The sequence below is a fragment of the Poecilia mexicana genome, unplaced genomic scaffold (genome assembly GCF_051168715.1).
Source record: "Poecilia mexicana isolate PSO_F unplaced genomic scaffold, ASM5116871v1 scaffold_6, whole genome shotgun sequence".
NCBI lineage: Eukaryota > Metazoa > Chordata > Actinopteri > Cyprinodontiformes > Poeciliidae > Poecilia > Poecilia mexicana.
Genome location: NW_028263375.1, coordinates 4395984 through 4413259, shown reverse-complemented (window position 1 = coordinate 4413259; position 17276 = coordinate 4395984). Strand labels below are relative to the sequence as shown.

The 17276-nt window shown below is 41.1% G+C and overlaps 2 protein-coding genes across 2 annotated transcripts; one reads left to right on the top strand and one right to left on the bottom strand.

Annotated features, from left to right (window-relative positions):
* The first annotated feature begins 762 nt into the window (after positions 1-762).
* On the top strand, positions 763-10422 carry ada2a (adenosine deaminase 2a). Its single transcript, XM_015000869.2, has 10 exons — positions 763-1002; positions 2404-2717; positions 4478-4697; positions 6232-6445; positions 7238-7365; positions 7924-8014; positions 8083-8191; positions 9308-9465; positions 9943-10145; positions 10217-10422. Exons 2-10 carry the CDS (start codon positions 2414-2416, stop codon positions 10317-10319), a joined length of 1530 nt encoding a protein of 509 aa, XP_014856355.2. The 5' UTR covers positions 763-1002; positions 2404-2413; the 3' UTR covers positions 10320-10422.
* Positions 10423-11748: 1326 nt separating this feature from the next.
* On the bottom strand, positions 11749-16880 carry ribc2 (RIB43A domain with coiled-coils 2). Its single transcript, XM_015000870.2, has 7 exons — positions 16656-16880; positions 16087-16168; positions 14834-15145; positions 14121-14239; positions 13126-13284; positions 12056-12222; positions 11749-11979 (listed from the first exon to the last, which is right to left on the bottom strand). The coding sequence occupies exons 1-7, from the start codon at positions 16770-16772 to the stop codon at positions 11910-11912; spliced, it is 1026 nt and encodes a 341-aa protein (XP_014856356.2). The 5' UTR covers positions 16773-16880; the 3' UTR covers positions 11749-11909.
* Between the last annotated feature and the right edge of the window lie 396 nt (positions 16881-17276).

Genomic DNA, 17276 nt, shown 5'->3' with positions numbered 1-17276 from the left:
CAGAGAAGAGGTGTGAAAACCTTTGTAAAATACAATAAAAAATGTCATAATCAGAATATATAGAACTAAGACATTTTGTTCATTAAATTCTGAAACGTTTCTATTTACTAAGTTGATTCTTTAGTACAGTGATACTTCAAGGTAATGTTACTCAAAGACTCTCCTGAGCTACTCAAGCAATATAACAATTATATCACAGCCCTGATTAGAAATACAGGTTTTGTATTTTCTAAATAATAAAGTTGGAAACTGATATATTTTTGTTTTTACTTAATTTTCACAGAAGAAAATGTCTCCATCTTCTTTTTGAAAAACATTGGTTTATATTCTAAAACCTAAGGACAGAAATAAACTATTGGTTCTTTAAAAAAAATCATATTTATTAATAATTATAAATATTCTTTTTTTTTTTTAGAAGATCGGGTCACATTAGGGGGTCTTGGTGGGTAAAAATGTTTGGATCAAAAAGGCAACAGCACCCTGTTAAAACTTCATCCCACCTAGAAATTAACCAGTTTAAAAGGGCGAACAAAACACAATTAATACATTCAGGTGCTAAAAAAGTTTCTATCCTCTTTATGTAAAACGTTTTTCAGTTTTATTTATTTTAAAACCTAAGAAGATAAATAAAACCCACCAAAACAAAAATAATTTGCAAAAAGGATTTCCTTTTCCTCCTCTCGCCGTTGTCTTTTTACATCAGATGAACCAATAAAATAACGAGGAACGTCCTCTTTCAGCCAATCAAAGCATAGGAGGCGGGGCTTTGTGCCTGCAAGTCAGTGCTCAGGGCATGGTTCAGCCCACTCCCGGTTTAGCAGCGAGTTTATTTGTGACAGCTCGTCAGAAAGTGGTGAAAACAGCTCTGTCCGTCGCCGTGTCGCCGTGTCCGTGAGTAAGTCCTCTTTACTGCCGAAGTGACCCACAGCCGGAGCGAAACTACCCTGCGGAGCCTTGTTCCTCCACCTGCTGCCCGGACGGAGCCGTTAACAACTCAGCCAGGTAATGTCACATTTATCCCCTTTGTGTCTCCAAACAGCGACGTCTTCCTGCACCTTTATTATCAGCTCCCCAGCTTCTGAATTTGTTAATTATCGGCTCATTCTGCTTTTAAGCTGGTTGTTTCCTACATGTGAGGAAGGTTTAACTGCTCCTCTGTGATGCAAAGCGACTATTTTCAGTTCTACACACACAAGCAGCGGTTCCGTTTGTTTCTGCTGCCGTTACTTTTATACAGAGACATTTTTATCCTCAGTCCAGATAAATAAAACCCACTTATGTGACCCGACCTTCGGAATAAGAATTATTATTATTATTATTATTATTATTATTATTATTATTATTATGGATTATATAAATATCATTAATATCAACAGTAATAATAATATTAATAACAATAACAACTTATTTTAATTATTGATTACTTTTGTGGCTCCCTGACAATGAAAACAAAATGATCAGAATATTAGATTTAACCAATGACTGTTAAAGAAGATGACTGTTCAGAGTGCTGTATAAGAAAAGTTCAGTGAACGGAAAAGGTTAAAAATAGGTCATGAAGTACCGTGAACAAATTACTGAGATAAATGTAACTTTTTAATGAAATCCTAGAATAGAAATGTTTTTGTCAATGTAACAGTGAAACATTTGCATAACAAAATGTTTCATTTGTGCAACACATTTATCTTGTTTTCTCCAGATAAAAGCAGTGTCTCACTTAGAAAAACTTATTACATATTACTTATTTTGCTCTTACCCACCGATTAAAAAAGTTAACTGAAACTAAAATAGACATTAAATAGACAAATTTACCACAAGGGGGCTGATGGGTAAAAATGTTTGGAGCTACACCTGCAGACTTTACCTGTTAGCTCTGCTCAGTCTGGTGGGTTAAAGCTAAATGTGCTTCAATAAATACAGAAATTATTGTATTTCTATTTGGCATACAATGAGTAGAGCATTTGTTTTCCACATAAAGCAATTTAAATGAATCAGTCAAGTTTATTTGTATATTACATGTCAGCAATAAGGCAGGTCAAAGTGCTTTACATCATAAAAACATCATGCAGTGACAAACATTACGTCAAAATCATCAGCACACATTAAATAAGTTGGTCAGTGTTTCATATATTATGACTCAAAAGCAGCTCCAACCCGGTGGGTTTTAACCGTGAGTTTAAAAAACTCAGTGTTTCAGCTGATTTTCAGTTTTCTGATAATTTGTTCCAGATCTATGCACATAGAAACTGAATGCTGCTTCTCCATGTTTGGTTCTGGTTCTAGATGCAGAAAATCAGAACCACTGTTTATTTTATAATTTGTTGAAACACTTATAGAAAAATTAATTCATGCATCTAAACTGTGTCAGTTTTGGCTTTCTGTCGGGTAATTTTTTCTCTCCAGTTGTCAGAGAATGGCAGTCCGGCTGCAGCGCCCCCTGGTGGCGGCGGCCTGCCTGTTTCTGTGCTGCCTGGCCGGGGTGCGGAGCGGCCCGGACCCCAGGCTGCGGAAGGAGCTCATAGACCTGGAGGCGTCCATGCAGATAGGCGGCAGGATGGTGCTGACGGACGCTGAGCAGCGGCTGGACGCTCTGCTGGCCAAACTGAAGCAGGACGAGATGTCCAGGAAAGACTTCCCTCCCTCCATGCACTTCTTCAAGGCCCGGCGCCTCATCCAGGCGAGTCCCCTCTTTGGGCTGCTGCAGGAGATGCCAAAAGGTAAAAAGCAGAACGAGTTCAGCATGACTTGCTGAATTTTTTCAGTGTTGTACATATCTGGTTTCAGAAAATAATCTGTTCTTAGATTTTATGCTCCCAATGACAAAAGGTTTATGTGCACCAGTAGTTCTGCAGCAGACCTGCAGAACTACAATAATCAAATGAGATATTTGCCCATTTGATTATTGTTCCTAATGTTATATGGTGGGTTAGGTTTGCATGTAAACTGGTTGCAGTTGAGCCTAAAAAGTTTATTTTTATAGCAACATTTCACAACAAACGTCGTCTCGATTCACTTTACAAAAAAAAGCTCATTTCAGTTCAGTCACATCCGTTCCAGTCGACTGGATGTGGATTATCAATCAGTGCATTAAGTTCAGTTCTCCTGTGATGTCACACTCACAACATTGTAACTGACAGCCATCTTGGTAAGCAGTTGCTATGGAGTTGCTATGGCAATAATGACCCAACAGCACAACAGATGTCATCTCAAGACATCTTTTTTTTTCTTTACAAAAATGTAATTTTAATCCAATCATTTATCCTAGATATAAATTAGTTCAGTTTATTATTCAAATTAATTTAAAAAGTTTCCATCTAAGGCAGGGGGGCCCAAAGTGGGTCCTCGAGGGCCGGCATCCTGCATGTTTTAGTTCTCTCCCCAGTGGTAGTAACAACCTCCTCAGCAAGTCAATGTTCTCCTTAGGCCTTATAACGAGCCATCATTTGATGCAGGTGTGCTAAACCAGGGAGAGACTGAAACATGCAGGATGCCTCCAGGACCCACTTTGGGCTCCCCTGGTCTAAGGAAACCCAGCAGAGCATCGAGTTGTTGACTTGAAGGAATCCCTCAAACCAGGCATGCATGTGGAGGCAGTGGAGAGGAAAAACTCCCCTTTAACAGGAATAAACCTTCAGCAGAACCAGAACCAGAACCTGGCTCAGCACCAGTGGGGGAATAATTATGTTGTTTGTGCAGTTTTAGTCAGGAAATGGGTCATTGTAGCGTTCCTGGCCACTTTGACCTGAAAGGATGTTTGTGTGCTTCAGTAAAAGTTAATTTGATACAAAAACTCAGAAGGGAGTTTAAGTTTGGATAGATAAAAAAGATAATAACTCCAGCTGTGGAGCCAAGCGAAGGTAAGGATGCTATTGGTCGAAACATCCAGACGTTTCAAGGTCTCATGACCATTGAAAGTTGGGAGTCCCATGAGTTCAAAACTTTTCATTCCCTTCACCATGAGCCACGACCGGTTAAGAGAAGACGGAGCAGAGAAAATCAGAAGAACTGAACCAGGAGAACTTTCTATGGTAAAGCAGAAAGTTACTGGCAGGCGATTAAGATGGCATGATCTCAGCCAATCAGAACCGACCTGAGAGAAAACATGAAGTTAACAGTTGAAATGGCAGCAAATAATGCAAATTGGAGAGTAGTAGGAGAAGAAAGTGAGGAAAGGCGGTTAGTTCGATCCTCCAGAGGAACAATCCTAACAACACTTAGAGTAATATTGTTACTTCCACTAAACTAACGACTAAACAGAAACAAACTTTTTATGTGTTTTATTTAATTCACTTACAGTTTAAAATGAACATAAACAAAAAATTTGACTGAGAAAAAATATGTAGAAAACAATCTTGTATAATCCACCCAACAATCAACCCACATAGATACATATTTAAACATAAAACAATGTGTGCATATACAAATAACATGAACAAATCTGTTTCTTTGGTTTTTAATGGTTAATCCCACCTGGCAGGCGCCGTCCTTCACGTCCATGACTTCGCCATGGTGGATGTGGAGTGGCTGGTGAAGAACGCGACGTATCGCCCGAACTGCTACATGTGCTTCACCGACAGCGCGTCCGTCCGCTTCGTCTTCGCGTCGCAGGGGCCCAAACCTGTGGAGCGCTGCTCCCCCTGGGTCCTGCTGGAGAGTCTGCGCGCCAAGATGGGCAACGCAACCAAGCTGGACAACAGGTGACTCCCCACTTCCAAAAGGTTTCACACTAAAGATGGAAAACTAATGAATTATTTATATTTTTTTTGCTTCAGACATTTTCCAATAAAAATGGCCTAAAATCTTCAGTTACACAAAAGTTTGGAGGTCAGACAAAAGTAATAAACAATGCAACTAGACAGGAGTGGCAAAATTATTGGCACCTATAGAAAATATTTGTTGAAGTCTTTTATTTGCTGTTGCATATTCTCTTCTATGCAGATTTTTTGCAGAAGTTAATTTTTAGAAATGAGTGTTTCTTGGTTTTTGAGTCTGTCGAACCATTGCTGTGATTATGGGATGTTTTTGATCAGTATTGCTGCCAGATTACACTGGCCTTTTATTGTCCTGATATTGAAAACAGGTTTTCTAAACAAGGTTTCTAGAAGCAAAAGGGACCCGCAGCACCTCATGTCCTCCACCATGCTTTAACAGAGTGTGTTTTTCACCCAACAAGTGTTGCAGAAGTCTCAATGTAAGAAGAATCTGCCTCAATCTGAGCTGCATGTTTGATAGAAACTGACTGGTAGTACCGACTCCCACCACCAGGCGTCTCTCTTTCCCTCCACATGGTGGAGGTTGAAGCTGTTTCATCAATGCTCTGATGCTGCATATTTAACTACTTATGAAGCTTAATAAACATTTTCTGACTTGAACAGCATGTTTGCTTGTCTTTCCCGTTATAAGGAGGTGGTAAGAGAATTTGGATGCAAATGCGTTTGAGTCCCAGGGAAGCAGGAAGTCAGGATCACTAATTAAAGGTTTCTAGACCTATAAAATGCTTCACTTATGTTTATCTTTCAGAAATCTTTGGGAGTTGTCAGTTTGGCGCCACCTACTGGGTTAGAAACAATATTTTTTTATTTTTCAGTTGGATAAATGTGCTAAAACTTCACAGTTAAATTTGTGCTGCTCCAATAAAAAATAACTTCATTTTAAGGACGTTTACACATTTAATCAGTTTTATAATTTTATTGTTATATCTGATTGTTGATCATTTCTGAGAAAGAAACAATGTGGAATATTTTTAGTTCAGTTTTTCTTTTTATTGGCTTTGGGATTTCTGTTTTAAGAATTTGACAATGAAATTTTTCTTTAATTTAAAAACCATTTACCATTTATTTTCAGGTTTATTTGCATACTTCAGCATTTCTTTACTTCATAGAAACGTTGTACAGTCATCAATTATGAAACAAGCAAAAGAACTAAGAGGGAATCAGTTTCCTATGCAAACTGTGTTTTTTATTAATATTCATTTAGGCATTTTTAAACAGGATAGTGGTCCAGTCCAAGTAAAATTCTCTCAAATTGTTGTTTTTGTCATAAAACTGTATTCTGGAGCCACATAAACATTAAATCCTTTAACTAGTGGATTAGTTAATATTCAGTAATATTCTAGTTATTCCAGCTGCAAACCGGATGGTACCGGGGGCCAGTTGGACCTTCGTTCTTCATCATCCTCCTCTTCATCGTCTTTCTCTTCATCATCCTCCTCTTCATTGTTCTCTTCCTCAGCATCAGAGGTAACCTGACGCTGTTTACGGACCGGGACCCGGAGACGGAGTACCCCAGCCAGGATGTGGTCTGGAACCGCTTCGAGGCGGCCTTCGGGGCCTTGTGGGGGCTGGTGACCTTTGCCCCCGTCTTCAGGGATTACTACATGGAGGCCCTGAACCAATTCTACGCAGACAATGTCATGTACCTGGAGCTGCGTGCGCTCCTCCCTCAGGTTCGGACCGGACCAGCATGACGGCGACTCACCCCGCCAGGTGTTAGCCAGGTGTTAGCCAGGTGTTAGCCAGGTGTCAACCAGGTGTCAGCCAGGTGTCAGCCAGGTGTCAGCCAGGTGTTAGCCAGGTGTTAACCAGGTGTCAATCAGGTGTTAGCCAGGTGTCAATCAGGTGTCAATCAGGTGTTAGCCAGGTGTTAGCCAGGTGTTAACCAGGTGTCAATCAGGTGTTAGCCAGGTGTTAGCCAGGTGTTAACCAGGTGTTAGCCAGGTGTCAATCAGGTGTCAATCAGGTGTTAGCCAGGTGTTAACCAGGTGTCAATCAGGTGTTAGCCAGGTGTCAACCAGGTGTCAACCAGGTGTTAGCCAGGTGTTAGCCAGGTGTCAACGAGGTGTTAGCCAGGTGTTAGCCAGGTGTCCACGAGGTGTTAGCCAGGTGTCCACGAGGTGTTAGCCAGGTGTTAACCAGGTGTCAATCAGGTGTTAGCCAGGTGTTAGCCAGGTGTCAACCAGGTGTTAGCCAGGTGTCAACCAGGTGTCAACCAGGTGTTAGCCAGGTGTCAACGAGGTGTTAGCCAGGTGTCCACGAGGTGTTAGCCAGGTGTTAACCAGGTGTCAACCAGGTGTTAGCCAGGTGTCAACCAGGTGTTAGCCAGGTGTTAACCAGGTGTCAACCAGGTGTCAACCAGGTGTTAGCCAGGTGTCAACCAGGTGTCAACCAGGTGTCAACGAGGTGTTAGCCAGATGTTAGCCAGGTGTTAGCCAGGTGTTAACCAGGTATTTCACCTGCAGGTGTACGAGCTGGATGGCTGCACCCACGACCAGGCCTGGACCCTGCAGACCTACCAGGACCTCACCAAGGAGTTCATCTCCACTCACCCGGACTTCTACGGAGTCAGAATCATCTTCACAAATCACAGGTGAGTCTGAACCGATCAGATTCGACCCGTCAGGTCCAGAACCAGGCACTTTTCATGGCAAGTCTTCAAAGTTGTCCAGCACACAGGGCTGTAGGTAACAAATGTTGCTGCACGATAAACTGTTCCAGAAGTTATTGTGATAAACGATAATATTGTTGTTTTCCTGTAATATAAGGGTAATTATAAAGATCAATAAACTTTAAATTCTAATGAACATTTAACACTGGAACTGGAAGACATTTTAAACATCCAAAATACATAAACAAAACAACAGAAACAACAAATAAAATTAAAACATAAATAGAAAAATGCTGGTAGAGACGAAGCAGCAGACTGAAGACTTTTATCATTCAGTTTTTGGTAGAATCATTTATTTCCTCATAATAAATGTTTCCACCCATGGCTAAATTCAGATGGTATGAGGTTAGCATTTATGCTAAATAAATGTAACAATTATTGAATATGTTATTTTCCATTTTCGTAGCATTGTCTGAAGGGTCAGAGGTCAGACTGTTGGTGGAGTCGTTTGCTGCTGTCGCTGATCGTTTCGCTCTTTAGGCACGCTAAACTGTCGGTGGTAACTGAAGCTGTGAAGAAGGCGATGCAGCTGCAGAAGGACTTTCCTGACTTCCTGGCCGGTTTTGACCTGGTGAGGTCCAACAGGAGCCACTGAGTGTAGAGCTGCTGGTTCTGGTTCTATAACGTCTGCGTGTCCAGGTGGGCCGGGAGGACCAAGGCAAGACGCTGTGGTACTTCAGGGACGCCCTGGCGCTGCCTGCTGAGAAAGGCGCCACGCTGCCGTACTTCTTCCACGCCGGAGAGACGAGTGAGTCCCGGTCAGACAACTGAGACCGCGCCTCATTTAACCCAGATTATAAATGTTGGTTTATTTTTATAAGTTCAGTTGCTCAGACGAGCAAATTGTTGTCACAACTACAGTGGAGCAAAAAGTATTTCCACACTTACAGATTCTTCTTCTTCTTTTGTTTTCTCATGCTAAAAATTTCCAATCATCAAACAAATAATAATAGATTTAAAAACATCAGAGTAAATAAGCAGTTATGGGCATAAAGTTTGTTACACAAATTAACAGCAATACTTTTGGTTATTTTGTTTTCAGAGGGTAAAACAAATAGGGGTTCAATTTTCACTCATGTTTTCACCATGTTGTTCATTCACTGTTAAATGTCAGTTTCAACATACATACTTAGTTGTTAAGCTACATATTTAGCTACAGGTTCAGTTAGAACATGTAGCTGTTAGTTTATAATTCACTGAGCCACTTGCTAAATATTTAATTTAAAGCTAAATAATTTTCTGGTCAACTAAATAATTGGCTCAGCTGTTTTAGTTTGTAGAGCCAAATATCTAGTTATATTTAGCCTTGAAATGAAGGTTTAGTTTGATAACTAAATATTCGGCTTGCTGACTTAAAAATGTAGAATAATGAGTTATTTTATGATTTATAAAGAGCTGATTACATGTTCAGTTGGTTTGGAGCTTTTTTTTTCTTTAAGTGCTGAAAACTGCTTTTATAATTCACTCTTATCCAATAGTAATAATTATTAACGTCTTAAGTGTGGCTGAAATGAGAAGCTCCTTTAAGAAGCTGATTGGTTGATGACTTCATTTATGCTGAATAAGCAGTAATTAATCTGACCTGCAGATATTATTTTTCATGCATGTTAATCTAAACCTAAGCTGTTGAAAAAGTGAAAATAAAACCTGATGTTTTTTAAAACAAAGGTTGATTTCATTTAAAAAGAAATGCAGCCATTAAAATAATTGAATAATATTCCATGTAACTGACTTTGTAATTTAGTTTGGCTCAGATGTCGTCGTGAAGGAATAAAATGAGATTCTGCATAAATAATTCAGAGTGAATGTTTCTAAATCGTCATTCAGAGCAGAAGGAACTGAAATGATGTTGTGCTGTGAGCAGACTTTCAGGGAACTGAAGTGGATCAGAACCTGCTGGACGCTCTGCTGCTCAACACGTCGCGCATCGGCCACGGGTTTGCGCTGCTGCGCCACCCAGTGGCCAAAGATCTGTCCAGGAAGAGGCGTGTGGCTGTGGAGGTGTGCCCCATCTCCAACCAGGTACTGCTGCTGAACATCTCCCACAATGCATCTCTTTACATCATTCCAGATTAATTTAGTCCTATAATCCAGCTTTATAACACAGTTATTGCATTTGATGCTCAAGGATTAGATAAAATCCAAAATTCAGTTTGTGAGACAATTAAAACATCAGACCCTTTAAATGTCATACTAACAAATTACTCAAATCATATTTAAAATCTCTGCATGTAATGAGTCTATATTAAGTTCTCTTAAAATTGAATTATTTAAATTAATTACATTTGTTTCTGAAATAACAGGAATAGTATTAGAAGGTTATTGATCTATAATCTTTTCTTTTCAGGTGGATTTAGTATCTTTGTCATCAGACAAAGAAATGGGTTTCCAGACAGAGCAGCATTATTTTTATTTTTATTAATGCATTTCATGCCCAGTGAATTGAATTACTGTCGCTCCTGTTGATGCCGTGACCCCTGTGACCTCTGACCCCTCCAGGTGCTGAAGCTGGTGAAGGATCTGTGGAATCACCCTGCCACCGCTCTGATGATGGAGGATCACCCGCTGGTCATCAGCTCCGACGACCCGGCCATGTTCGGCTCCTCCCCGCTCTCCTCCGACTTCTACGAGGCGTTTGTGGGTTTCGGCGGTTTGAAATCCCACGTCGGCTCCCTGAAGCAGCTGGCCATTAACTCCATCAGGTGGCGCTGCGCCCGGACGGTTCCCACTGGGCCTGCGGGTCGCGGTCTGAACTTTCCCGTCTCTGTTTCAGGTTCAGCGCTTTGACGCCGAAGCAGCAGGAAGAGGCGCTGGTTCTGTGGCAGAGGAAATGGACCAAGTTTGTGGCTGAAAACCAAGTTCTGAAGACCAACTAGAAAGTTTCTCTGTCATGATGAATTTTTTCCAGCTGTGCAACTGGAACAGATGATCCTCAACACGTTCAGAAATAAACCCAAACAGCTGCTGCTTCAAGGGAAACATTGATTATTTTCAGTAGAAAATGTGAAACTATTGATTATCTGCTCCTCGGACCGACACTAGTGCTGCAGCTAGTGATCACTAGTGCTGCAGCTAGTGATCACTAGTGCTGCAGCTAGTGATCACTAGTGCTGCAGCTAGTGTAATCACTAGTGCTGCAGCTAGTGATCACTAGTGCTGCAGCTAGTGATCACTAGTGCTGCAGCTAGTGATCACTAGTGCTGCAGCTAGTGATCACTAGTGCTGCAGCTAGTGTAATCACTAGTGCTGCAGCTAGTGATCACTAGTGCTGCAGCTAGTGTGATCACTAGTGCTGCAGCTAGTGATCACTAGTGCTGCAGCTAGTGTGATCACTAGTGCTGCAGCTAGTGTGATCACTAGTGCTGCAGCTAGTGTGATCACTAGTGCTGCAGCTAGTGATCACTAGTGCTGCAGCTAGTGTGATCACTAGTGCTGCAGCTAGTGTGATCACTTTAGTAGTCGATTAAACAATTATTCTGATTAATTAGGTCTGTCACAAAAAGCAAACTTTCCAGTTAATAGAAATAAATGATAATATTGTCATTTTGAAACCATTTTCAACTATGACAGTAATAATGGCATATTAATGCAAATACATCCTCTCAAATGTAATAAAAACATTTAACACTGGAACTGAAAAAACAGCTTAAATATCAAAAATAAACAAATGAAGCAATAATTAAAATGATTATAAATGTCTGTAGCCAAAAGTGGGTTTCAAACATGAATCATTTAACCATTTTGTGTCATATCTGTTTCTCCCTTAAAAATAGTTTTTAAAGCTCAGCGGGTTTTATATTGGTAAAGTAAAAGTTTAAAAACTAAATAAAAATTTTAATGAAATTGAGCATGGACAGGGAAAACAGGCAAAAGTGGCAGGAAACACTTTTGTTAAAAAATAAAAAAGCAAACCATCGACTTTGTAGCGGGTGTGAAATGCAGCATCTTTAATGATGTCCAAGCAGAAGAAGCTCATTTTGGTTTATGATGCTGCCAACTGATCCATCGCTGACAGGCCAACCACTGCTGCTGATTTTTCCTTTAACCTCGTTAGTATTCAGGGTTTTTCTGGTACGGTCGTGTATGACTAGTGTTGTGTTCAAGTTGTGCTAAAAACATTTGTATCAGAGACGCTTTGCTGGCTTTTCTAGAGCTGCTCCATGAACGATCAGAGAAACTCTGGAAAGCTGAATGACTAGAGTAAAACTTTTCTCCAATCTGATGGTTGAAGAACAGATTAAAAACTATAAATATCTTTGCTGTTGAGATCCCGTCTGTTTATTCAATAATTTAGCAGGAAAAACGTTTTTTTGTTGCTGATTTTGTCAATAGTTTAATTATTTAATTGCAAAGCAGTGAAGTTGATTTAAACATTTTGTGGAGTGCTCTTGTGTAAAAATAAATCGGAAACAGTTTATTTCAGTTTAATGTTTGATCGTCTCGCGGCGCTGTGACGTCACCGTGCGTCATCTGGTGCAGGTGTTGAACTGGGCGAAGAAGCTGTCGTCGATCCGCCCCCTCTTCAGGTCTGGCCTCCTGGAAACGAGATGAGAGAGAAAACGTCAGTCTGCGGTGAGAAGGCGCCGGTCACGGCTCTGCGGACGCCACTGACTCCTGCAGCCGAATCTGGGCCAGCTGAGCGTTGACGCTGTCCAGGTGTTTCCTCAGCTGCTTGTTCTGCTTCTCCTGCAGCCGCTCCAGCAGCAGGGCGCTGCGGGCCGAGTCCAGCAGCAGCCGGTCCTGGTCCTCCTCCCGCTGATTCCTCTCCCTCTCCAGCCTCTGCAGCACAGACGCACCCACGTGATGTTAAAGGTCCAGGTCGTGTTTTCCAGCAACACAGAGTCACTTCATAGCACAAGCAAACTGTTACCTTCAGCTCTTAAGAAAATCCTGAATATATCAAATATGACTTTCTGATTTAACGCCTCGAAATTGGGTCTCTGTCTCTTTAAGAAGCTCCTGCTCTTTCTGAAGCTCCGCCTCCAGGAAGTCGTCCCAACATGGCTCCTCTATTAACCCTTTAACGTTTTTACCAGCGTCGTTCTGAGCAGCAGCTCCTATAATGAGCTCAGCAGCTGGTTGCTAATTGCTGCTGGCTAGTCTGAAGGAGCAGAGAGGGGAGGAGCTGCGTCTCGAAGGCGGGGTTAAGTCCACCGAGGCGTTTTGAACAGCTGAATGGTTGCCATGGAGATTAAAGAATCAACACAACACTCCAGGTTTGTTTTTTAGTAGGGAAAAACACTAAAATTTGACATGAAGCTAAAAAAAATTAGATTTTACATAATATTGCCTCTATGCCTGTCACAATAATAAATTGTTCCATAAGTTATTGCGATAAATGATAATATTGTTTTGAGACCATTTTGCAGTAATCTAATGGAAATGGCACAATAATGCAAGAACAAATTGTCAAGAATAAACTTTGAATTCTAATGAACATTTAACACTGGAACTGGAAAACATTTTAAATATCCAAAACAAAGTGAATCATGAAGTCTCTGTAAACAATGTTATTCTTCCAAAAACGGCTCGTTAAGACCAAAGAATCGTTTTAATTCATCGTCATCGGATCCGATGCTAAACCTCAGATATCAGAAGTGGAAACGCGGCTCGGTGGATCAGAGACGTGTCTGGAAAGGATCCGTCCTCAGCTGGACGGATCGGGTTCAGGCGGTTTCCTACCTTCTTCTCCAGAACCTGTTGCAGCTGGAACTGGGTGACCTGCTGCTGCGACTCTGCAGGATCCTTCCTGTTGGCGCCGGGATACAGGGCGGGGATGCTCAGGGCGCCCAGAGCCACATCCTCACGCTGCTCCCGTTCCCGGTTCGTTTTCTCAACAAGCTTGTTGAGAAAACAGAAAATAAAGAAGTAACTCTGCCTGAACCCTTCGAACAAAACTTTACACGTTTTGCATTTAAGATGGAAAAATCCTCAAGCAGCAGTTTTAGCTCCACCTGGTTCAAATTCTGTAAAAATCTCACATTAAGCACCTTTTTCCATCCAATTATGGATAAAATATAATCACCAGATCAGTTCTACGTTGTATCGATGTTCAGTCCAGCAGAAAAGCCTGAACTTTTCACATGTTGATGGTTTTTCTGACCAAACGTTCAATAAAGGAATGCTGTTACTACATTTTAGGCAATAAAATATTTATTTTCTTGTTTAAAAAGGAATGTAATTATTTGTTTGTTAGCATTTTCTTAATGTCTTTGAATTTACAAATAAGCTCAAGTGGTTGAATGACTGAATCATGATTATTTCACTAATCAGTTCATCGATTAATCCATTTTTCTTCTTTAGGCACATTCTGCACATTTTTTTATTTACCCACTTAAGCCTTTTTACACAGTATAAGGAATACATTAAAAGATAAAAAGGTGACTGATTTTAGATTTTTAAAGCTAAAACTGCCACTGCAGAAGTTCCAGGTAGAACAGATTAACAGAAAAATAAGTTTTTTAATCTTAAAGGCAAAATGTTTATAGTTTTGGTCCAAGTTTGGCTAATTACTGCTCTGACTGTCTTATTATTTCAGGAAATAGCCTTTTTTAGAGTCTGTGTTTCTCCAGTTAACGATTAATCGATTACTAGATGAGTTGATGATTATGTCAATATTTGATTAATCACAGTTAATCGTTTCCACCTTTGGTCATGAATGAAGGGAGACGTCTGACCTTTGCTGCGTTGTAGTTTGCGTCGTCGATGAGGTCGGCTTTTCTCTTCGCCATCTCCAGGTTGTGGAGCTCCATGGCTCTGCGGTCCATTTCCTGTCTGTGCTGGTCGTCGAGCATCGCTAACGGACGAACAGAACCGTCAACGCGCTAATGCACAATTTAAAACTTTTTACAAATAACATCTTATTACATATTTGTTGAATCTGTCACTATCAGTATAAGACAGATAATCTGTGGAAATAAACCAATCAGAGCCAGGAGGCGGGTCTTAGCGCTGTCAATCAAACTGGTGTCACAGAAAAGTCCAACGCCGTTCCTGAACAGTGAAACATTGTTGCAGTGCTGCAGCCAACCGTATTTTGATGCTGCTGCAGAATATTGTGGCGCTTTTACTATTGTGGCTCCTCCTGCTCTCCTCTGTGTTGCAGAGCGTAGCCACTGCTAGCCTAGTTAGCACCGCCATCAATGACAGCAGATAAACGCTTTTCCTGTAACAGTGAGTCGTTTCTCCATCATTAGCATATTTAGCAGCACGTACATATGTTTGATTAACAGCACTCAGCTCCTCCTTCTGGCTCTGATTGGCTGTAGCTCAGTAGAGATCTTTCTTTTCACAGATTATGTGTCTCGTATTAAACTGTCCAGACATGGCGACAGTTTTAACAAATCTTGTTTTAACATATTTTGTTTCTTGCAGCTTAAAGCCCGCTCACCCTCGATCTTCTTCTGCAGCCGTTTCTGCTGCAGCTCGTTCCGCTGCTGCAGCAGCCAGTCCCTCAGCTGCTCCTGCTGCCTCTGCTGCCGGATGCCGGACTCCGGGTCTTCACCCAGCAGGCCCGGCAGAACCATCTGGGACTCGGTCTTCTTCAGGGCGTCCGGGTCGTTGAGGTCGAACTCGCGGCGGCTCTCAGGGTTCTGGTTCTGGTGCCAGAACACGGCTCGGGCCTGGTGCGCCGAGCGGTCCGCCGCCTCCTGCCGCCTCTGGAGGAGACACGCTGCTCGGTTGTACTGCTTCACATCAGCATCTGTGTAGAAACAAAAATGTTATGAAAGGCTACCGTCATAATTTAATCATTTTTGAGGTAAATATGCTCTAATTAAAGCTGCAATATGTAACTCTGACTTCACATAATTGTTAAAACCATCACCATGTGGTGACAGTTTAATCTGCAACAGATGATGGGGGCATTTATTTATCATGAATAATTCATCATAAGAATTATGATTCATTGTTGTCATGATAAAGTCATTTATTTATGATAAATAAATAAAACTGTGATCATTTTTGCTGTTTTCTTCACTTTTTGTTCCACCAGAGCATCAATAAATATCAGTAAATTTGAAAATATGATTAAATGTTTGCAGTTTAGTGACATAAACCACACTATGAGGAAGACTGGAGCTTTTCCAAGAACAATATTTGTGTTTGTTCAGTTATTAACTCATTTACCTAAGAAATAAGAAGTTTTAACATAATTTTTAACGTTATCAATAGTGTCTTTAAAATATTAATTCCACTACACCCCCACCTGACAGATACTCTGTGAACAGATAGTCTGAAGAAATGCACCACTCCCGACCAAAAACAACCAATCAGAGGCCGGAGGCAGGTCTTAGTGCTGTCAATCATTCCCGTGTACATGCTGCTGAATGTGCTAATGGCGGAGAAACACAGGAGCAGTGCACACAGGCTTGATTGACAGCACTAAGACAGGAGCAGTGCACACAGGCATGATTGACAGCACTAAGACAGGAGCAGTGCACACAGGCTTGATTGACAGTGCTAAGACCCTCCTCCTGGTTCTGATTGGTTGTTTCTAGTTAGCCATGGGAGAAGACAGAGGAGCTCATTTTTTTCAGGTTATGTCTCATACTTCCGACACGATACAGTGAGACAAATATGCAAAAATATGTAATAAATGTTAAATACTGCAGCTTTAAAGGCAGAAGCAGGTCATTTACTCACTGTGAGCATCTTCTTGATTTTTTAATGCTGATTTTCGTCTCAGCTTCTCGATCACCTGCAGATCTAAAGCTTCTTTATCCACCTGTGAACCGGATCAGTGGATCATCACACATTCGACTTCCCTCAAAAACACCCATTGTTTTCACTGATGTATAACAAAGCTTTTAAAGTTCCTGCGATTATTGATAACCTAGTCCAGATTTGAATCTAAGGTGTACCCAATGCTACAAATATTTACTTTGAATAAGACGAGACTTTACATATCTCAAAGTGCACTGTAAATATTCTCCACCAACTGTTAAACAATCTTGAACTAGATATGATCAAAAGCCGTCAAGGTCAACTTAAAAGTTAGATTTCCTTTTAATTTTGCATCAAATAAGGATCTTTGATACAGCAGAACTCGGCCTCATCAGCCAGAGGTCATCAAAGACTCGTTTGGTAGTTAAAAGATTATTTTTTTTGCGCTTGTGGCGCCCCCTAAACCCTCTCGCCCTGGGCAGTAAGCCATAAAACGGTCTATATTTAGCGCTGGTGCCATTTTATCCTCGGCTCTAGCAGAAACTCACCCCAATAGTCCTGAATTTATCGTTAAAAATCCTCCCCCGCCTTTCCGCCTCATAGTTCCGGCGCCGCTCCGCGCTCTCTCTGGCTTTTCGTTCGCGAGGCAACTCCACCTGAAACATTTCTGACTCGGAAGCAGCCTTCACCTCCTTCACCTTCTTCTCTCACACTGAAAACAAACTGGTTGCTAGGTAACAAGAGATTCACGAGCTTACGGAAAACGACGCCGCAGCCGCTACGTTGTACGGTACGTCAGCGCGTCCGCCATGTTGTGAGGGGCAATGAGGCCAAATCTGAACTAGGTGACAAAGTTTTAGAACATCTCAAAACGTCCACGGTAAAAGTTCGGCTTTCAGGTCTGGGAAGAACTCATAGTTGGAGGAAGGAAGACGTACATTTCATCAGCTCATTCCCTTTGACTTATCCAAATTTAAATTACTCACCATACACAAATTAAAAAGGAGCAGGAAGAAAAACATGTAGAAACCTGCCCCTTTCAATAAATATTTTTTTTCATGGCCATATACATTAAATTAAAACTGCAAACAACCTTATTCCATTTATTATTTACCATTTTGAATTTATTTGTAGTAGAGCATTTTTAACTCCTAAAAATGTTTCACAGC

Bases quoted from the DNA above. Each gene is read 5' to 3' on its own strand.
- ada2a (XM_015000869.2), top strand. From the start codon at position 2,414: ATGGCAGTCCGGCTGCAGCGCCCCCTGGTGGCGGCGGCCTGCCTGTTT. The intron at 2,718-4,477 runs GTAAAAAGCAGA...CCCACCTGGCAG, and splicing joins GCTGCAGGAGATGCCAAAAG to GCGCCGTCCTTCACGTCCAT. The intron at 7,366-7,923 runs GTGAGTCTGAAC...TTCGCTCTTTAG, and splicing joins ATCATCTTCACAAATCACAG to GCACGCTAAACTGTCGGTGG.
- ribc2 (XM_015000870.2), bottom strand. From the start codon at position 16,772: ATGTTTCAGGTGGAGTTGCCTCGCGAACGAAAAGCCAGAGAGAGCGCG. The intron at 16,169-16,655 runs GTGAGTTTCTGC...TCCGGTTCACAG, and splicing joins ATAAATTCAGGACTATTGGG to GTGGATAAAGAAGCTTTAGA. The intron at 13,285-14,120 runs GTCAGACGTCTC...TTTCTCAACAAG, and splicing joins CAAACTACAACGCAGCAAAG to CTTGTTGAGAAAACGAACCG.